Source organism: Heptranchias perlo, chromosome 37 (assembly GCF_035084215.1).
Source record: "Heptranchias perlo isolate sHepPer1 chromosome 37, sHepPer1.hap1, whole genome shotgun sequence".
Taxonomy (NCBI): Eukaryota; Metazoa; Chordata; class Chondrichthyes; order Hexanchiformes; family Hexanchidae; genus Heptranchias; species Heptranchias perlo.
The window spans coordinates 143,812-166,355 of NC_090361.1; the positions used below are offsets into that span (position 1 = coordinate 143,812).

At 48.4% G+C, this 22,544-nt stretch overlaps 1 protein-coding gene across 2 annotated transcripts; it reads left to right on the top strand.

Moving 5' to 3' along the window:
- The first annotated feature begins 3,839 nt into the window (after positions 1-3,839).
- Positions 3,840-22,544, top strand: LOC137304333 (TLC domain-containing protein 4-B-like). Of its 2 annotated transcripts, XM_067972879.1 has the most exons (8): positions 3,840-5,396; positions 7,445-7,600; positions 8,893-8,982; positions 11,595-11,653; positions 13,623-13,717; positions 13,850-13,923; positions 16,819-17,149; positions 17,904-22,544. In XM_067972879.1, exons 1-7 carry the CDS (start codon positions 5,335-5,337, stop codon positions 17,126-17,128), a joined length of 846 nt encoding a protein of 281 aa, XP_067828980.1. In that variant the 5' UTR covers positions 3,840-5,334; the 3' UTR covers positions 17,129-17,149; positions 17,904-22,544. The 2 variants fall into 2 exon arrangements, with proteins under 2 accessions (XP_067828980.1, XP_067828979.1); XM_067972878.1 differs by having other exon boundaries at positions 16,819-22,544.

Consider the following 22,544-nt stretch of genomic DNA (forward strand, 5'->3'; position numbering starts at 1 on the left):
CTGGCCCAATTTATCAAGATCCCGTTGCAATCCTAGATAACCATCTTCAATGTCCACAATGCCACCAATCTTGGTGTCATCTGCAAACTTACTAACCATGCCTCCTAAATTCTCATCCAAATCATTAATATAAATAACAAATAACAGCGGACCCAGCACCGATCCCTGAGGCACACCGCTGGTCACAGGCCTCCAGTTTGAAAAACAACCCTCTACAACCACCCTCTGTCTTCTGTCGTCATTCCAATTTTGTATCCAATTGGCTACCTCACCTTGGATCCCGTGAGATTTAACCTTATGTAACAACCTACCATGCGGTACCTTGTCAAAGGCTTTGCTAAAGTCCATGTAGACCACGTCTACTGCACAGCCCTCATCTATCTTCTTGGTTACCCCTTCAAAAAACTCAATCAAATTCGTGAGACATGATTTTCCACTCACAAAACCATGCTGACTGTTCCTAATCGGTCCCTGCCTCTCCAAATGCCTGTAGATCCTGTCTCTCAGAATACCCTCTAACAACTTACCCCCTACAGATGTCAGGCTCACCGGTCTGTAGTTCCCAGGCTTTTCCCTGCGCCCTTCTTAAACAAAGGCACAACATTTGCTACCCTCCAATCTTCAGGCACCTCACCTGTAGCTGTCCATGATTCAAATATCTCTGCTAGGGGACCCGCAATTTCCTCCCTAACCTCCCATGACGTCCTGGGATACATTTCATCAGGTCCCGGAGATGCGCGTTAAGACTTCCAGCACCTCCCTCTCTGTAATATGTACACTCCTCAAGACATCACTATTTATTTCCCCAAGTTCCCTAACATCCATGCCTTTCTCAACCGTAAATACCGATGTGAAATATTCATTTAGGATCTCACCCATCTCTTGTGGTTCCGCACATAGATGACCTTGTTGATCCTTAAGAGGCCCTACTCTCTCCCTAGTTACTCTTTTGCCCTTTATGTATTTGTAGAAGCTCTTTGGATTCTCCTTTGCCTTATCTGCCAAAGCAATCTCATGTCCCCTTTTTGCCCTCCTGATTAGACTCTCTCTTGTTGGAGATGGTCATTGCCCGGCACTTGTCTGGCATGAATGTTACTTGCCGCTTATCAGTCCAAGCCTGGATGTTGTCCAGGTCCTGCTGCATGTGGGCATGGACTGCTTCATTATCTGAGGGGTTGTGAATGGATCTGAACACTGTGCAATCAGCGAACATCCCCATTTCTGACCTTATGATGGAGGGAAGGTCATTGATGAAGCAGCTGAAGATGGTTGGGCCTAGGACATTGCCGTGAGGAACTCCTGCAGCAATGCCCTGGGGCTGAGATGATTGGCCTCCAACAACCACTACCTTTGTGCTAGGTATGACTCCAGCCACTGGAGAGTTTTCCCCCTGATTCCCATTGACTTCAATTTTACTAGGGCTGCTTGGTGCCACACTCGGTCAAATGCTACCTTGATGTGTGTGTGTTGGAATGTGTGTGGCAGTAGGGGTGTGATTGAAAGTATGTGTTGGTGATTGTGAGTGTAAGCTAGCATGTGTGAGTGTCAGTATGAAATGGAGAATGTGTGTATATACCTTGAGTTTGAGTAAATGTGTGTAAGTGTGAGGAGCAAATTTGCAACAGCGCTTGTGTGAGGAATGAGAGAGAATGTGAGCACGTGAGTGAATAGAGAGCGAGTGAGAAGTGATTGTCAGTGATGAGTGTGACCACGTGTAAATGAATGTGTGACAATGTCTGTGAGAGAAGTTAATGACTATAAGTCTGAGAAATGAATGTATGAAGATTGATTAATGTATAAAGTACGTGACTGCCTTTGAGTGGACGTGTGGAGTATGTGTGAGTTTAAAGGTTTCAGCCTTTGTTAACATCAGACTTGACTCCAACACACTACTCATCTCCCATCTTCCGCCCTCCACAAACTCCAAATCGTCCAGTCTGGTACATCTCTGCGCTGTCCTGTTCACCCATCACTCTGGTTCGCACTTGCTCCCCTCCTTCCAATGCATGAAATTTAAATCCCTCTTTGATTAATCCTTCCCTATCTCTGCCATCTCCTTCAGCACTATATCTCCTCTTGAAGTGTAGATGGAAGTAGGAAGTTACAAAGGGACATAAACAGATTATGTGAGTGGGCAAAATTTTGGCAGATAGAGTTCAATGTGGGTAAGTGTGGAATGTTACTTTTGACCCAAGAAAGATAAATCAGAGTATTTTCTAAATGGTGAGAAACTAGGAACTGTAGAAGAGCAAAGAGATTTGGGAATCCAAATACACAAAGCATTTAAAGCTAGCAGACAGGTTGAAAAAGCAATCAAAAAGGCTAATGGAATGTTGGCCTTTATCTCAAGGGGGCTGGAATACAAAGGGGAGGAAGTGATGCTTCAGTTATACTGAGTCTTGGCCAGACCCCCATCTGGAGTCTGTGTTCAGCTCTGGGCACCGCACCTCAGGAAGCATATATTGGCCTTGAAGGGGGTACAGTGCAGATTCACCAGAATGATACCAGGGCTTAAAAGGGTTAAATTATGAGGACAGGTTGCTTAAACTTGGCTTGTAGTCCCCTGAGTTTAGAAGATTGAGGGGTGATCTGATCGAGGTGTTTAAAATGTTAAAAGGATTTGATAGAATAGATAGAAACTATTTCCTCTGATGGGGCAACCCAGAATAAGGGGGCATAACCTTAAAATTAGAACTGAACCATTCAGGAGTGAAATCTGGAAGCACCTTTTCAAATAAAGGGTAGTGGGAATCTGGAACTCTCCCCAATCTGTGTATGCTGGAGGACAATTGGAGCTTTCAAGACTGAGATAGATTTTTATTAGGTAAGGGTATCAAGGGATATGAAGCTAAGGTGGGTAAATAGGGTTGAGATACAGATCAGCCACTATCTAATTGAATGGCAGAACAGGCTTGAGGGGCTGAATGGCCTGTTCCTGTTCCTATGTAACAGGTTCGAGGGGTTGAATGGCCTCTTCCTGTTCCTATGTAACAGGTTCGAGGGGTTGAATGGCCTCTTCCTGTTCCTATGTAACAGGCTCGAGGGGCTGAATGGCCTCCCCCTGTTCCTGAGTAAGAGGCATAAAGGGCTGAATGGCCTCCTCCTGTTCCTACGAACATTATGTTCCTCTGAATGACACATTGTGCATCTCTCCCTCCATTTGCCCCACCAGTGGTAAATCATTCCTACTCGCCCCCAAAACCCCTCACCCTCTCCATCTAAAATTCAGAACCCATCTCTTCAACCAAGCTTTCAGTCACCCTTTCCAGCTTGGCATTCATTTCCTTGTGCCTATTTGGCAGGTGCCTTGGGATTTTTATGTTAGAGAAGTTTTGTGTGAACATTATTGTGAGGAGTGCAAGGATTAGGAACTAATGTGAAGTGTGAGAAGTGAGTGTGCGACAGTCTCTGTCTGAGGAGTCAATGAATTGGGTGTGAAGTAGTGGAAAGCAAATGTCAACAGCAAGTGTGTTGAGTGTGATGGCTGTGTGTTATGCAAGAGTGAATGAGTCTCAGTTTTAGTGAATATAAGGACTGAGTATTAACATGAGAGTATGGGGGAAGAGTGCGATCGACTTGTGTGAACAAATCGCTGTGAGATGTCAGGAATAAGAATATCATTAAAACCTGATGGGAACCATTCACTAAACAATTTGTGTTTTTATGTGATAATCACCACCTTTACAGCTCACTGGTGTGGGTTATATACTCCTGTTTGTAACTGGAATTAAAGAGGTGTCTTCTGTTCTATTACTGAATTCATTTCTATTTCCAATATTGCAATCTGCTGGGTAAATGGGTGTTACCGGGGAATTACATCCTAACTGAGAATTCCAATCGCTGGGTAAATGCATTCCCCCTGCTGGAGGCTCTGAGTTATTGCATTCCCTCTGTTGGTGGCTCTGGCATAGGTGTTCCAAGTGATCACGTAGGCCGGGCCTCAGGACGAGCAGGATAAGTAGAAACAGCTATAACCTGTTTGTAGCTTTGCTGACGTAGAGGTGGATCTCAGTGCTGGCCGGGGACTGCTCTAACGCCTTTTTCCAGTAAGGTGAAGACGGTTCTTCGCAGCGGATATGGTGACCAGAGGTTCCAGAGCACCGGGGCATGGAGTGTGCAACACCATCAGGCTAACTGCAAGGACGGGTGATGGACCCTTGATGTCTTTGTGAGGAAGGTTCTGCAGAGAGCCTATGAATTTGAGCCAGCAGACATCTTCTGCCTGCAGGACTTCCCAAGGAGCAGATACTTCGATGTGACCTTCAAGAATGTTGAAGGATGCCTTAAGGTGTTCCAGGCATTCAAGGCGAAGGGGAAGGAAGCATAAAGAACTGGGAAGAGCGGATCGCCAAGGCCAAACAGAAACTCGGTATGTGGGTGGGACGATCCCTCTCCATAATCGGCAGGAACCTGGTGACAAGACATGAGGTACTCGCGGTGTTGCTCTACGTGGCCAGGATCTGGCCCATTCTCTGCCTCTCCACTGTCACAATCACCCGAGCTATCTTCCAATTTGTCTGGAGGTCCAAGGTAGAATGCGTCCACAGGGCCACCATGTACAAGCCCCCAGAAAAAGGGGATAACAGTGTCCCCAATGCCGCTTTGATCCTGATGGCCACTTTTTGTGTAGCTGCCTCAGGATGTGTGTAGAGCTCAGTACGCAAACACCAAGTGTCACTACGTTTCTACCTGTCCAACACACTGAGAAGGCTGGGTCTGGCCACGCTGGCCAAGCAGGTGCAGGACGTCACATCCAGCTGGACCGTTCTCTTTCTCCCCCCCCCCCCCCCCCCCAAATCTGAGGAGGAACCCCTTCCTCAGGAGGAACCCCTTCAACCATAAGGCCATTAGACAGTGGTCGACACAAAACGTTTTGAGAGCCCTGCAAGGAAAGGAGAGAGTGGACTTGATTGGGCTTTTCCCTGTCCAGATGATCGATGCCATTTGGCAGAACTTCTTGTCGCCAGAACTGACCAACAGGCACCAGGATGTAGCCTGGATGGTGGTGAGAAAGGCCTTTCCAGTGCGGTCCTTCCAACACGCATGGAATCTCAGCGCCACCGTGAGTTGCCCTCGAGGCTGCGGTGGGGAGGAGACCGTCGTCCACCTCCTGATGGGCTGCCCCTTCACGCAGAGGGTGTGGAGAGAGATGTGTTGGTTCATCCCCAACAGTTCAGTAACACAGGACGCTGTGCTCTACGGACTATTCTCTACTGGACGCGCACCCAGACAGATATCACCTATGGCTAGAAGACCATCAACTTGGTGAAAGGAGGCCCTTTGGTACACCTAAAACCTGCTGGTCCTCCAGCTGAAGGAACTGTCCACGACTGAATGATGCCGACTGGCACGCTCCAAGGTCCAGGAGTACGTGCTATGGGACGCACTGAAGCAAGGTACGACCTATGCAAAGGCTGTATGGGGAAAGGCCAACATGTAAGGCCACCCCACCTTGTAATGTACATTGTTAATCATACAATTCAAGCACAGTACTTTTTTTTAATATTGGGATTGCATTGTGTATGATCTGCATTGTATTTATTTGAATTATATTGTTGGATTGTGATGTTTATGTTGTGCTGGATCTTTAAATCCCATCAAATAAAGAATATTTGAAATTTTAAAAATTGCAGTCCCCCTGCTGGTGATTCCGGGTTACTGCAGTCCCCCTGCTGGTGATTCCGGGTTACTGCAGTCCCCCTGCTGGTCATTCCGGGTTACTGCAGTCCCCCTGCTGGTGATTCCGGGTTACTGCACTCCCCCTGCTGGTGATTCCGGGTTACTGCAGTCCCCCTGCTGGTGATTCCGGGTTACTGCAGTCCCCCTGCTGGTCATTCCGGGTTACTGCACTCCCCCTGCTGGTGATTCCGGGTTACTGCACACACCGTTCCTCGTTTATTGGCGTCACGCTGCGGGTGTCGGGGACCGGAAGTGAACCTACGGTTTCGCAGTTCCGGGTCAAACTGTCGACTTCGGAGGTGAGGGGACAGTCGGGGATCGGAGGATCGACACTGAGCATGCGCGGGGGGGGGGGGGGGGGGGGGCGGTGTTTCTATATTACAGGCCTGTCATCGTGTGTATTACAGGCCGGTCAATGTGTGTATTACAGGCCTGTCATCGTGTGTATTACAGGCCGGTCAATGTGTGTATTACAGGCCTGTCATCGTGTGTATTACAGGCCGGTCAATGTGTGTATTACAGGCCTGTCAGCGCGTGTATTACAGGCCGGTCAGCGTGTGTATTACAGGCCGGTCAATGTGTGTATTACAGGCCGGTCAGCGCGTGTATTACAGGCCGGTCAGCGTGTGTATTACAGGCCGGTCAGCGTGTGTATTACAGGCCGGTCAGCGTGTGTGTCACAGGCCGGTCAGCGCGTGTATTACAGGCCGGTCAGCGTGTGTGTCACAGGCCGGTCAGCGTGTGTATTACAGGCCGGTCAGCGTGTGTATTACAGGCCGGTCAGCGCGTGTATTACAGGCCTGTCAGCGTGTGTATTACAGGCCGGTCAGCGTGTGTATTACAGGCCGGTCAGCGTGTGTGTCACAGGCCGGTCAGCGTGTGTATTACAGGCCGGTCAGCGCGTGTGTGTTACAGGCCGGTCAGCGCGTGTGTATTACAGGCCGGTCAGCGCATGTGTATTACAGGCCGGTCAGCGCGTGTGTGTTACAGGCCGGTCAGCGCGTGTGTGTTACAGGCCGGTCAGCGCGTGTGTATTACAGGCCGGTCAGCGCGTGTGTATTACAGGCCGGTCAGCGCGTGTGTGTTACAGGCCGGTCAGCGCGTGTGTCAATATATTGGAATGTCCTGAGATTGTGAAAGGTGTTTTTATTTAAATGCAAGTTCTTTCTTTCAATGGGAGTGTCGGCCTGGATTCTGGTTCTCAAGTCTCTGGAGTGGGATTTGAACCCAGGACCTTTTAACTTGGAGGCGAGAGTGCGACCCTGAAAGAGGGAATAATCAATCCCCTGGATAGGTGCAGTGCAATAAGAGGAAGTTGCCCTGGTTTTATGGCAGGATGGTCTTGCCTCACAAATCTACAGGAATACTTCGAGGAATTGATAGACCTTGTTGACAACAGAAATTTTAATTATGTGACATATTTAGATTCAATATAGTGATGAATCAACTCACTTGGGATCCAGAAAAAGTTTCAGGTCTTTTTAGCAGCTGACTGACTTTGTGTTTACACATTTGTGATATCTGTTGGGCCCAGGAGTTAATACAGGGCAGCCTGGAGCCATCTCTGTTTCACTGTTAAATCATGAATCTGATCGGATTAATCTGAAAATTGTGGGAACAAAGGGATTCTGTTTATTGCACTGATCAGGTGGATTAGTGTTTGCCATTCTCAGATTTAACAGCTCGATACTTTGTGAGTATGCGAGTGTGAGTGATTCACTGCTCACTTCAATGAGAAGCTGTTCTTTCTGTGCTTTCTCCCCAGGGGCCAAGCTGTAATGGACGTGAGTTATACGGTTGTTGTCGGCAGTTTCTTCATCTTCCAGGTCCTGTTTCACACGGTAACTCCCCGTCTCTCCACTCTGCTCAGCTGGGGATACAAGAGCTTATCGCAGGCACAGAAAACGGAATGGGACTCGAGGTACCTGATCTCTGGACTCTGACCAGCAGTGAGAAGGTCCAAATGTATTATCTGAACTACTTGGGTTGAACCCGACTGCCTGGCTGATTGTGCTGGGATTGTGTACATGTGTCAATACATCTCTGCCCATAGAAGGGAATGTTTGATAGTCTGAGGCAGCAAGTGCTACCGGAGGCATCGGGGCTGCCCAGTGTGCACTGGCTGTGCCAATATAAACAGCACATGCGGTGTGTTCACCACACATGTCTGGCTGTCAGTGGGGTGTGTCCACGTGTGTCTGGCTGTCAGTGGGGTGTGTTGACGTGTGTCTGGATGTCTGGGTTGAACTCTCAGGCCATCCATGTGTTTACCTGAGATTAGGGAAAAATACCAGCACACTGACAAAGTTGAATGAGACTGCACTTGAGTGAATCACACTGCACTGAATCCTCTCTACAAATAGGACAGAGAGGGTTTATATCAAATTACGATATTAATCAGGCATCAGTATAAGCTAAGCTGTATACTTCAAAACAGCATTCTGGCATACAGAAGGGGCATGTTGAATACTCAACCTGTTGCAGGTGAGGGTTCGATACAGAGTAAAGCTCCCTCTACACGGTCACATCTTAAGACCTGCGCCCCCTCTCTCTTTCCATTTGCCACAGTAATGATCCTTGGTCCCTGTGGGTTGAAATCCTGAACTTGGTGCCATATTCTGGGCAGGTTTATGCTGTGGTCTTGCTCCCATTTAGAGCAGTGACTTTGCCCCAAATTAATTTCATGGAGGAGTCTTACAGCTGGAAGACTTAGGAGAATGCAACCACATTGGTGTAAACTGGATTTAACCATCGATTCCAGAGGTGAGCAGTACATTGCTGTGTCCTAGACTGCCAGAGTTCTGGCATTACAGGTACTAACGACTGTCACTGTGGGAGTTTAAAACTAAGATTGGTTAAGGTGGCGTCAGCAGCCCAGCAAGATAAGGGTCTGTTTCTTTAAGAATGAAAGGCAAAGTCCAGACAGAATCAACACCGGCAGATGCATCATAGCAGTGTCCAATGTCCATGTAGAAAGGTCAAATGGTCCTTGACAAAGTCTTGATACAGAGGCTCAGTCAGGGAAACATTCACTTCTCACTGAGAAACTGGGCAGGAAGAAGAGTTCTGGAGAACTCCCGCCCACTGGTGGTACTCCCAGTGCAACAGTGATCTCCTTGAATCAATCAAAGCAAGCTTTACTTTACATAACGTACAGACTTGCTGTACACTCTTGATCACTCCCTTTACTTACTCATTCCTGTGTCTCCTCAGATGTGTCTCCACAGTTCATGCCCTTGTGGTTGGAGCACTGTCTTTGTACATCCTCTGGTTTGATGACCCCGTCAACAGGGACCGTCTCTGGTAAGAACCTGAAAGTCCTTCTTACAACAGTGACCATTTCACTGAGATTAACAAGGTTCAAAGGAGTGGGAACGGACCCCTATCATTTAAAAATCCCTCACTGCTCCAGCAAGCACGAAAATTAGGGACATGGTGTAAAAGAGTCGGAAAACTATAACCTATGGGGCACGAACCTCTGGGAGCGAGCGGAGATCGAGGCTACAATCAAACCCCCTCCTCACTGTTTCCCCTGACTCACCGCACACCCCGACCCCCCCCCCTCACCGCACACCCCGACCCCCCCCCCCCGTCACCGCACACCCCGACCCCCCCCCTCCTCACCGCACCTCCCGACCCCCCCCCCTCACCGCACCTCCCGACCCCCCCCGCTCCTCATTATACATTATCCTAAACTCAACACCTTACCACGTCCCTCAATGCCACCAACTCACCTCTTCACCACAACTGCAATCCCATCCATCTCCCAACCTTCACTATATCTCCTAATTCTATTTCCCCACCATATTCCACCTACCCACCATGTCCCTCAGTCCCACCATGTCCCTCAGTCCCACCATGTCCCTCAGTCCCACCCGGGGGCAAATTACTGTGCACTGAGTTTTTGAGCCACAAAGACAAGGAAGGCTCCACGTTCAATCCTTGGACTGTGCTGGGTTGATTGTCTTCAGCTGTACTGGTTGTACAACTGGCCTCAGTTCCTGCTGCTGATTACTAACCAGTCATCCCTGCTGCAAAATGTGTGTGTGGATGTTGGTATCAACATGATCGAGCCTGTAGTGCTCTGAACGATTGAACACCCTCGCTAGACTCACCCATTGGGCCAGACCCTAGGGGACACCTGAGGAACTGCCCCTCGGGGCCGGTCAGCCCCTCACGGGAGGAGGGTGGAAACTGGAAAATAAATAATGTTCAATCCAACGAGGGAAGACAGGGAACTAAAGATGAAAATGAAAGACTAGAAACTGGAATGAATCCATGAAATATATCTGATCAGAGGAAATCAGTTTCAGATGGAACTTCCATTTCCCTGTTGTGTTTTGAGGATGTTTCCAATCGATTTCTGATGTAGGAAAGTTTCCCCCCAAAAATATACGTGTCAATGCGAGTCCTCTGTCCAGGATTACTCCCCTTTCTCCCTGAGGGCATGGAATAAGGGGCAGACCCTCTCCAGGGTCAGTGTTTATTTGTGCAGCGACCCCAATAGGGCTTCATGATTCTGGCAAAGTTCCTTATCTGGAGATTATATTTTAATCAGCCTAGGATCACATGGCAACCCAGCTGCATGCCACAGAATTAACCTTGAGCATGTGGATTATCTGAGTGTTTTATACATGGTGGAGGAGGGGTGGAGATCACTCTGTTTATATTTTTACAGAAAGTAGATGTTGCAGTCACACAATTCATACATTTTCCTCAGGTGAGACTTTAAGCTCAAGCGCCCTCCGCCTGATCAGGTGCATCAAGTACAAAGATTCCAAGGCCCTATTCGAAGAGCAGGGAGTTCTCCTGCTCATTCCGCACTCAACCAGCTCCACCAAAAATTGTTCATTTCACGGCCACTTCTCTTCCAGGAATTCCTATCTTGAAGAAGTCCTGCTCTTCTCTCTGACAGGATACCGTTTGTCTTTTTTACCCTGTTCACCTTCATTACTTTCTGTTACCCTTCCCGTGTTTGATTGTGTTTACTAAAACTCGCTTTCACAGCCACGTCTCTTTCCTCAGCAACCATCTCCGACTTAATCCACATCAATTTTACCCTTCGTGTTTCGCATCCACTCATGATCACAGGTATCTCCATAATATTCAGTGTTCCTCGAACCACTGATCTCACCGAGATCCAGACTTAACACCATGGACCACACACACCGATTTCACACCGAACTCACCGAGATCCACACTGGCTGATGTTAAGTCCACTGTCCAAGTGTTTCAGGAACAGAACCTGCGACTGCCCAGTGTGACCTCCGACCGGCCCAGTCACTGCCCAGTGTGACCTCCGACCGGCCCAGTCACTGCCCAGTGTGACCTCCGACTAACCGGGTCACTTAGAATCAGAGAAAGGTTACAGCACAGAAGGAGGCCATTCAGCCCATCGAGTCCATGCCGGCTCTATGCAAGAGCAATCTAGCTAGTCCCACTCCCCCTGAACCCACTACAAAAATTCCTCCCCCTCTATGCTCCTTCTATTATTACTGTCCCAGTCTATTAGGATAGTTGAAATCCTCTGTCATCGCTACTCTTATGGCTTTTTCTCTGTAATTTCCCTGCAAATTTGCTCCTCTATCTCCTTCCCACTAGTTGGTAGTCTATAGATTACCCCCAGTAGTGTAATGGCACCTCTATTGCTTCTTAACTTTAACCAAATAGATTCTATCCTTGACCCCTCAAGGACATCCTCTCTCTCCAGCACTGCAATATTCTCCTTAATCAATACTGCCACCCCCCCTTCTTTCTTTCCTTCCCTATCTTTCCTGAACACCTTATATCCAGGAATATTTAGTACCCAATCCTGCCCTTGGAGAATTGAAGAAGATCTGAGTATCACTGATTCAATTGCTGACCAGTGATGGACACTGTGTTTAAACTGAAGTCTTTGTTCTTGTGTTTTACAGGGGGGATCCCAGACTAGTGAAGTTTAATATAGCAATCACTTCAGGCTATTTGATCAACGGTGAGTATTTCAGGACACATTCCTAGCTCGTGTTTAAACAATCGAGTTTCTCTCTGTGTCATCAGCAATTTATCTTTGAGCTTTCACTGCTGAAGGTAATTTCTGCAACTCATCCAGCAACCCTTTCCCAAGCATTGCACGCTCACTCACTACCTTACCCAGCATTGCACGCTCACTCACTACCCTTTCCTAAGCATTGCACGCTCACTCACTACCTTCCCCAGCATTGCACACTCACTCACTACCCTTTCCTAAGCATTGCACACTCACTACCCTTTCCTAAGCATTGCACACTCACTACCCTTTCCTTGGTAGTCATGATGTGGAGATGCCGGTGATGGACTGGGGTTGACAATTGTAAACAATTTTACAACACCAAGTTATAGTCCAGCAATTTTATTTTAACTTCACAAGCTTTCGGAGGCTTCCTCCTTTACCTGAGGAAGGAGGAAGTCTCCGAAAGCTTGTGAATTTAAAATAAAATTGCTGGACTATAACTTGGTGTTGTAAAATTGTTTACCCTTTCCTCAGCATTGCGCACTCGCTCACTACCCTTTCCTCAGCATTGCACACTCGCTCACTACCCTTTCCTCAGCATTGCGCACTCGCTCACTACCCCTTCCTCAGCATTGCACACTCGCTCACTACCCTTTCCTCAGCATTGCGCACTCGCTCACTACCCCTTCCTCAGCATTGCACACTCGCTCACTACCCTTTCCTTAGCATTGCACACTCGCTCACTACCCTTTCCTTAGCATTGCACACTTGCTCACTACCCCTTCCAAGGCAATACTCATTATTTTTCATTTCCTCGCAAGATGATGTCAGTGCTGGGGATTGAACACCTAGAATTGAACACAGAATAAAGCTCCCTCTACACTGTCCCATCAAACACTCCCAGGGCAGGTGTTTACAGATGTTAAATGACAGATTGTCCTCGGACGTCTCTACATTTGAATATTAGACGATGCAGAATCAGATATTGTCCAGTACTATTTGTTTTGCCTAGTCTTGCTCTGATTGGTTGCTGGCTTTGCCCACCTCCACACTCTCACTCTGATTGGTCGCTGGCTTTGCCCACCTCCACGCTCTCACTCTGATTGGTCGCTGGCTTTGCCCACCTCCACGCTCTCAGTCTGGCCGCTGGCTTTGCCCACCCCACGCTCTCACTCTGGTCGCTGGCTTTGCCCACCTCCACGCTTTCAGTCTGGCCGCTGGCTTTGCCCACCTCCACGCTTTCAGTCTGGCCGCTGGCTTTGCCCACCCCACGCTCTCACTCTGGTCGCTGGCTTTGCCCACCCCCACGCTCTCACTCTGGTCGCTGGCTTTGCCCACCCCCACGCTCTCACTCTGGTCGCTGGCTTTGCCCACCCCACGCTCTCACTCTGGTCGCTGGCTTTGCCCACCTCCACGCTTTCAGTCTGGCCGCTGGCTTTGCCCACCCCACGCTCTCACTCTGGTCGCTGGCTTTGCCCACCCCCACGCTCTCACTCTGGTCGCTGGCTTTGCCCACCCCCACGCTCTCACTCTGGTCGCTGGCTTTGCCCACCCCCACGCTCTCACTCTGGTCGCTGGCTTTGCCCACCCCCACGCTCTCACTCTGGTCGCTGGCTTTGCCCACCCCCACGCTCTCACTCTGGTCGCTGGCTTTGCCCACCTCCACGCTCTCAGTCTGGCCGCTGGCTTTGCCCACCCCCACGCTCTCACTCTGGTCGCTGGCTTTGCCCACCCCCACGCTCTCACTCTGGTCGCTGGCTTTGCCCACCCCCACGCTCTCACTCTGGTCGCTGGCTTTGCCCACCCCCACGCTCTCACTCTGGTCGCTGGCTTTGCCCACCCCCACGCTCTCACTCTGGTCGCTGGCTTTGCCCACCTCCACGCTCTCAGTCTGGCCGCTGGCTTTGCCCACCCCCACGCTCTCACTCTGGTCGCTGGCTTTGCCCACCTCATGCCATTGCTCTCGTTGCAGATTTAGTGCTTCTCCTCCGGCACTGGAAGACATTAGGAGACAGGTTTTTCATCAGCCACCACTTGGCGGCGCTCTATGCCTACCAGTACGTGCTGGTAAGTCGAGGGACCAGCAGCTTTCAACCTCAAAGTTTGTCGGGTTCAGGAATAAACCCAACATTTTCCAGAATATTCTGTTACCGTGCTTGCCTCAAATTATTCATATCCCCATGGTTCTCCTTCCTACAGGCTCAAGGTCTCCTTCCTTACTTTGCTAATTTCCGCCTGATCGCAGAACTCTCCACACCATTTGTAAACCAGCGGTAAGTTGTGGTTTCACAGTTTTAGAAACATAGAAAATAGGAGCAGGAGTAGGCCATTCGGCCCTTCGAGCCTGCTCCGCCATTCAATATGATCATGGCTGATCCTCTATCTCAATACCATATTCCCGCTCTCTCCCCACACCCCTTGATGCCTTTTGTGTCTAGAAATCTATCTAGCTCCATCTTAAATATATTCAGTGACTTGGCCTCCACTGCCTTCTGTGGTAGAGAATTCCACAGGTTCACCACCCTCTGAGTGAAGAAATTTCTCCTCATCTCAGTCCTAAATGTCCTACCCCGTATCCTGAGACTCTGACCCCTCGTTCTGGACTCCCCCAGCCAGGGGAAACATCCAGTCTGTCTAGCCCTGTCAGAATTTTATAGGTTTCAATGAGATCCCCTCTCATTCCTCTAAACTCGAGTGAATACAGGCCGAGTCGACCCAATCTCTCCTCATATGACAGTCCTGCCATCCCAGGAAACAGTCTGGTGAACCTTCGCTGCACTCCCTCTATGGCAAGTATATCCTTTCTTAGGGAAAGAGACCAAAACTGCACACAATACTCCAGGTGTGGTCTCACCAAGGCCCTGTATAACTGCAGTAAGACATCCTTGCTCCTATACTCAAACCCTCTTGCAATGAAGGCCAACATACCATTTGCTTTCCTAACTGCTTGCTGCACCTGCATGTTTGCTTTCAGTGACTGGTGTACAAGGACACCCAGGTCCTTTTGTACATCAACATTTCCCAATCTATCACCATTTAAATAATACTCTGCCTTTCAGTTTTTCCTTCCGAAGTGGATAACTTCACATTTATCCACATTATACTGCATCTGCCATGTATTTGCCCACTCACTCAACTTGTCTAAAGCCTCTTTGCATCCTCCTCACAACTCACGATTCCACCTAGTTTTGTGTCGTCAGCAAACTTGGAAATATTACATTTGGTTCCCTCATCCAAATCATTGGATTTTAGTGCATTCATTGTATCCGTGTCCGTCCCATGGGTGCGGGAGTGTAATCCCAGGTACAGGAACCCTACAGGGGCACAATCCCAGGTACAGGGGCACAATCCCAGGTACAGGGGCACAATCCCAGGTACAGGAACCCTACAGGGGCACAATCCCAGGTACAGGGGCACAATCCCAGGTACAGGGGCACAATCCCAGGTACAGGGGCACAATCCCAGGTACAGGGGCACAATCCCAGGTACAGGGGCACAATCCCAGGTACAGGGGCACAATCCCAGGTACAGGGGCACAATCCCAGGTACAGGGGCACAATCCCAGGTACAGGGGCACAATCCCAGGTACAGGGGCACAATCCCAGGTACAGGGGCACAATCCCAGGTACAGGGGCACAATCCCAGGTACAGGGGCACAATCCCAGGTACAGGGGCACAATCCCAGGTACAGGGGCACAATCCCAGGTACAGGGGCACAATCCCAGGTACAGGGGCACAATCCCAGGTACAGGGGCACAATCCCAGGTACAGGGGCACAATCCCAGGTACAGGGGCACAATCCCAGGTACAGGGGCACAATCCCAGGTACAGGGGCACAATCCCAGGTACAGGGGCACAATCCCAGGTACAGGGGCACAATCCCAGGTACAGGGGCACAATCCCAGGTACAGGGGCACAATCCCAGGTACAGGGACACAATCCCAGGTACAGGAACTCGACAGGGGCACAATCCCAGGTACAGGGGCACAATCCCAGGTACAGGGGCACAATCCCAGGTACAGGGACACAATCCCAGGTACAGGGACACAATCCCAGGTACAGGGGCACAATCCCAGGTACAGGGACACAATCCCAGGTACAGGGACACAATCCCAGGTACAGGAACTCGACAGGGGCACAATCCCAGGTAGAAGAACTCGACAGGGGGCACAGTCCCATGTACAGGAACCGTACAGGGGGCACAGTCCCATGTACAGGAACCGTACAGGGGGCACAGTCCCATGTACAGGAACCGTACAGGGGGCACAGTCCCATGTACAGGAACCGTACAGGGGGCACAGTCCCATGTACAGGAACCGTACAGGGGGCACAGTAGCAGATGCACAACCTGTGCTTATTCTGCTCTCACGGAAATATCAATTAAAACTAGTTTGAATGAAAACTCTTACCATTCACCGTGATAGTGTTGTGGTCTATTTATGATGTGGAGATGCCGGTGATGGACTGGGGTTGACAATTGTAAACAATTTTACAACACCAAGTTATAGTCCAGCAATTTTATTTTAAATTCACAAGCTTTCGGAGACTTCCTCCTTCCTCCGACTTGGTGTTGTAAAATTGTTTACAAGTGGTCTATTTAGATGACGGTTATTATCATCATCCTTCCATATACTGCTGCCCTGGCTTACATCACGCAGATGGAGAATTGCAATCTACACGGGTTCTACCACACATGTATAGCTCGCATGTACTCTACAGCAACTTGCATTTATATAGCACCTTTAATGTAATAAAATGTCCCAAGGTGCTTCACAGGAGCGTAATCAGACAAACATTGCCACCTTGCCACAGAAGGAGTCATTAGGACAAGTGACCAAATGCTTGGTCAAAGAGGTAGGTTTTAAGGAGCGTCTTAAAGGAGGAGAGAGGGGTGGAGAGGTTTAGGGAGGGAATTCTAGAGCTTAGGGCCCTGACAGTTGAAGGCACGGCCGCCAATGGTGGGGCTAAGGAATTGGACAATGCATGAGTCCAGAACTGGAGAAACGCAGAGATCTCAGAGGGTTGTTGGGCTGGAGGAGGTTACAGAGATAAGGAGGGGTGAGGCCAGGGAGGGATTTGAACACAAGGATGAGAAGGTTGTGTGTCTGGTGTGCCCCTTGTGGTGGAAGGTGTGTCACTGAACGATAATACACTGTGTTTAACTGTAGGTGGTTCTTTGAGGTTCTGCGGTTTCCAAGAAGTGCCAGGCTTGTCGTATTGAACGGTGTCGCCATGTCTGTAAGCTTCTTTCTTGTACGCATTGCTGTGATTCCATCTTACTACCGACAAATGGCTTCCACCTTCGGGACAGCAGCCTTCCACCGTCTAGGTCTTGGACCACAGTGTGCTTGGATCATATCCAGTGTTGCTCTGGATATTCTCAACACAATCTGGATGTACAAAATCGCTAGAGGTTGCTGGAAAATTCTATTTACATCCCAGAAGCACCGGCAAGCTGAGCTGAGCAAGAGTTTATAGTGAAGGAGCTGTGTCTGCAGGGTGAGCACAGGAGTCTGATCTGCTCAAACTTTAATCATTCAATCAATCCATGTCAAATCAACACTATTTAAAACTTACCATTATGGTTGAGATTTTTAAAGTAAATCTAGGAAATCTGTAAATGATCCTGTTACCAAACACTACAACAGACACTGAGGAGACGGGAAATGACATTGATTTTGCGATTACTCTTAGGTTTGGATAAACTGAGCTATGTTCTCCATTCAGTAATCCTCAGAAACTAATCTTAGTTCTTCCAGTCTATCTATAAACTTAAGGGCAATGCCTCAAGATTGGAAGTGCCTCAGTGCACGGGGCCATTCCCATCCTGGGCCTAGCGCTCCTGTGCTGGTCTTAGTGCCCGGGGCCATTCCCAGCCTGGGCCTAGCGCTCCAGTGCTGCTCCAGACAGAGGACTGGATCAAAAGGTTTGCGGGCCTCAGCAAGAGCAGCTTCGTAGGACTGCCTTATCCACATCCCCCCCCAGACTCTGAGTTGAGCAATGATTGAGTAGATTGTTACTCTAGGCTGTGGAGGGCATGTGTCTTTGGGGCTGAAATCTGTCTTTGCAAATTTTAGCAAAAAAGATTAGAATATAAAGCTGTGATTCCAGTGTTTCTCCTCATGTGTGCCTGTTACTTTTCACCCTTTTTCCTTGTACTTCTATCCCAGGTACTCTCCCCTCCCTCTGTTTTCTTCCACTCTCTCTCTCAAGTGCTAAAGGTGCTTTTCTCTGTTATTTCACATATGACTAGAACTCCCAAAGTCCTTTTGCTTCTTGGACCCCTTAACTGTATCAACAGCTTCTCTGGGCCTCTCAAGTTCAGCAACTCCAGTTATTTGCTCTCTCTCTCTGGCTTGGGACTTGAACCCACAACCTGCTGACAGAGGTGAGTGTGTGACCACTGAGCCATGGCTGGCAGTCATGTTTGCACCCAGAGCAGAATCTAGAATCAGGTTTTATTTTCATGAATTATTTAGTGTCACAATTTCGATCCCATTTGTAAGAACATAAGAAATAAGAACAGGAGTAGGCCTCTCGAGCCTGCTCCGCCATTCATTAAGATCATGGCTGATCTTCGACCTCAACTCCACTTACCCGCCCTATCCCCATATTCCTTGATACCCATAGAGTCCAAAAATCTATCTACCTCAGCCTTGAATATACTCAATGACTGACCATCCGCAGCGCTCTGAGGTAGAGAATTCCAAATATTCACGACCCCGAGTGAAGAAATTCCTCCTCATCTCAGTCCTAAATGTCCGAGCCCTTATCTTTAGACTATGCCCCCTAGTTCTAGACTCTCCAGCCAGAGGAAACAGCCCCTCAGCATCTACACTGTCAAGCCCTCTCAGAATCTTAATATGTTTCAGTGAGATCACCTCTCATTCTTCTAAACTCCAGGGAGTATAGGGCCATTCTACTCAATCTCTCCTCATAGGTCAATGCTCTCATCCCAGGAATCAATCAAGTGAACCTTCATTGCACTGCCTCTAAGGCAAGTATATCCTTCGTTAGGTAAGGAGACCAAAACTGTACACAGTACTCGAGGTGTGGTCTCACCTAAGCCCTGTACAATTGCAGCAAGACTTCCTTACTCTTGTACTCCAACCCCCTTACAATAAAGGCCAACATACCATTTGCCTTCCTAATTGCTTGCTGTACCTGCATGTTAACTTTAGGAACATAGGAACAGGAGTAGGCCATTCAGCCCCTCGTGCCTGCTCTGCCGTTTGATAAGATCATGGCTGATCTGTGATCCAATTCAATATACCCGCCTTTGGCCCATATCCCTTAATGCCTTTGGTTGCCAAAAAGCTATCTATCTCAGATTTAAATTTAGCAATTGAGCTAGTATCAATTGCCATTTGTGGAAGAGAGTTCCAAACTTCTACCACCCTTTGTGTGTAGAAATATTTTCTAATCTCGATCCTGAAAGGTCTGGCCCTAATTTTTTAGACTGTGCCCCCGACTCCTAGAATCCCCAAGCAGCGGAAATAGTTTCTCTCTATCCACCCTATCCGTTCCCCTTAATATATTATAAACTTCAATCAGATCACCCCTTAACCTTCGAAACTCCAGAGAATACATCCCCAATTTGTGTAATCTCTCCTCGTAACTTAACCCTTGAAGTCCGGGTATCATTCTGGTAAACCTACGCTGCACTCTCTCAAGGCCAATATGTCCTTCCGAAGGTGCGGTGCCCAGAACTGCTCACAGTACTCCAGGTGCGGTCTAACCAGGGTTTTGTATAGCTGCAGCATAACTTCTGCCCCCTTGTACTCTAATCCTCTAGGTATAAAGGCCCGCATTCCATTAGCCTTATTGATTATTTTCTGCACCTGTTCATGACACTTCAATGATCTATGGACCTGAACCCCTAAGTCCCTTTTTTGATCCAAAGTGGATGACCTCACATTTGTCTACATTGAATTCCATTTGCCACAGTTTTGCCCATTCACCTAATCTATCAATATCGCTTTGTAATTTTATGTTTCCATCTACACTGCTTACAATGCCACCAATCTTTGTGTCATCGGCAAACTCAGATATGAGACTTTCTATGCCTTCATCTAAGTTGTTAATAAATATTGTGAATAATTGAGGCCCCAAGACAAATCCCTGCGGGACTCCACTAATCACATCCTGCCAATGTGAGTACCTACCCATTATCCCTACTCTCTGTTGCCTTTCGCTCAGCCAACTTCCTAACCAAGTCCATACTTTTCCCTCGATTCCATGGGCTTCTACCTTAGCTAACAGTCTCTTATGTGGGACCTTATCAAATGCCTTCTGGAAGTCCATATAAATAACATCCATTGACATTCCCCTGTCCACTACTTTAGTCACCTCTTCAAAAAACACTTTCTGTGTTTCGTGTACAAGGACACCAAAATCCCTCTGAACACCAAGGCTTCTTCGACAGCACCTCCCAAACCCGTGACCTCTACCACCTAGAAGGACAAGGGCAGCAGGCACATGAGAACAACACCACCTGCATATTCCCCTCCAATTCACACACCATCCCGACTTGGAAATATATCACCGCTCCTTCATCGTCACTGGGTCAAAATCTCGGAACTCCCTACCTAACAGCACTGTGGGAGAACCTTCACCACATGGACTGCAGCGGTTCAAGAAGGCGGCTCACCACCACCTTCTCAAGGGCAATTAGGGATGGGCAATAAATGCTGGCCTTGCCAGCGATGCCCACGTCCCATGAACGGATAAAAAAGTTTCTCACATTTTAAAAAAATTTCTGTTTTCCTCCATGACCTCACATTTCCCCACATTATACTCCATCTGCCACCTTCTTGCCCATTCATTTAACCTGTCTATATCTTGACGTCAAGGCAGCATTTGACCGAGTGTAGCACCAAGGAGCCCTAGTAAAATTGAAGTCAATGGGAATTGGGGAAAACTCTCCAGTGGCTGGAGTCATAACTGGCACAAAGGAAGATGGTAGTGGTTGTTGGAGGCCAATCATCTCAGCCCCAGGGCATTGCTGCAGGAGTTCTTCAGGGCAGTGTCCTAGGCCCAACCATCTTCAGCTGCTTCATCAATGACCTTCCCTCCATCATAAGGTCAGAAATGGGGATATTCGCTGATGATTGCACAGTGTTCAGTTCCATTCACAACCCCTCAAATAACGAAGCAGTCCGAGCCTGCATGCAGCAAGACCTGGACAACATCCAGGCTTGGGCTGATAAGTGGCAAGTAACATTCGCACCAGACAAGTGCCAGGCAATGACCATCTCCAACAAGAGAGAGTCTAATCACCTCCCCTTGACATTCAACGGCATTATCATCGCCGAATCCCCCACCATCAATATCCTGGGGGTCACCATTGACCAGAAACTTAACTGGACCAGCCATATAAATACTGTGGCTACAAAAGCAGGTCAGAGGCTGGGTATTCTGCGGCGAGTGACTCACCTCCTGACTCCCCAAAGCCTTTCCACCATCTACAAGGCACAAGTAAGGAGTGTGATGGAATACTCTCCACTTGCTTGGATGAGTGCAGCTCCAGCAACACTCAAGAAGCTCAACACCATCCAGGACAAAGCAGCCCGCTTGATTGGCACCCCATCCACCACCCTAAACATTCACTCCCTTCACCACCGGTGCACAGTGGCTGCAGTGTGTACCATCCACAGGATGCACTGCAGCAACTCGCCAAGGCTTCTTCGACAGCACCTCCCAAACCCGTGACCTCTACCACCTAGAAGGACAAGAGCAGCAGGTACATGGGAACAACACCACCTGCACGTTCCCCTCCAAGTCACATACCATCCCGACTTGGAAATATATCGCCGTTCCTTCATCGTCGCTGGGTCAAAATCCTGGAACTCCCTTCCTAACAGCACTGTGGGAGAACCTTCACCACACGGACTGCAGCGGTTCAAGAAGGCGGCTCACCACCACCTTCTCAAGGGCAATTAGAGACGGGCAATAAATGCCGGCCTCGCCAGCAACACCCATGAACGAATTTTTTTTAAATCCCGTTGCAGACTTTTTGTGTTCTCCTCACAGCTTACTTTCTCACCTAGCTTTGTATCATCAGCAAACTTGGATATATTACACTTGGTCCCTTCATCTAAGTCATTAATATAGATTGTAAATAGCTGAGGCCCGAGCACCGATCTTTGTGGCACCCCACTAGTTACAACCTGCCAACCTGAAAATGATTCGTTTGCTGACAACACTAAGTGAGGTGACACAGTAAAGGGGGTAAATGGGAGCAGAAAGTTGCAAAGGGACACTGATAGATTAAGCGAGTGGGCAAAATTGTGGCAGATGGAGTTTAATGTGGGGAAGTATGAGGTTATCCATTTTGGACCTAAGAAAGACAGATCAGAGTATTTTCTAAATGTTGAGAAGCCAGAACTGTGGAGGTGTAGAGAGATTATGGGGTCCATGTACAGAAATCAGTGGAAACAAGTGGACCAGCACCTTGTACAACACCACCAGGTCTTTACTGTTCCCCTCTACCTTGTACTTGCCTTGTTGCTGTAGCTAAGCCCTGTGCTGATGGGTTCACGATGGACTGACAGTTTGAATTTGTAGTTAATCCTTTTGAATGGTTGGGTTTCGCAGTTGATAATGATATGATCCAACAGGAACTGAGGCGGGAGCTGTCTACTTATTGGTTCTACACTTGTGCCAGATACGGGCCTCATCTCCAGCATATGTTAAACAGACCATGTGGGATTTCCAATGTTCCTGCACTCGAAGTGAAAGGATTTATATATTGAAATAAACCTGTTGTCACAGGCCCCATTTTATAAAACGTTATGAATTGTGGCTGTACTACAGGTACAAAGTACGGCATTTACTGCCTTTTGTACTGAAATTCTGTGAACTGATTGATTGAATAAATTTCTTTAAATCAGAA

Bases quoted from the DNA above. Each gene is read 5' to 3' on its own strand.
- LOC137304333 (XM_067972878.1), top strand. From the start codon at position 5,335: ATGATGCCGACTGGCACGCTCCAAGGTCCAGGAGTACGTGCTATGGGA. The intron at 13,718-13,849 runs GTAAGTCGAGGG...TCCTTCCTACAG, and splicing joins ATGCCTACCAGTACGTGCTG to GCTCAAGGTCTCCTTCCTTA. The intron at 13,924-16,818 runs GTAAGTTGTGGT...GTTTAACTGTAG, and splicing joins ACACCATTTGTAAACCAGCG to GTGGTTCTTTGAGGTTCTGC.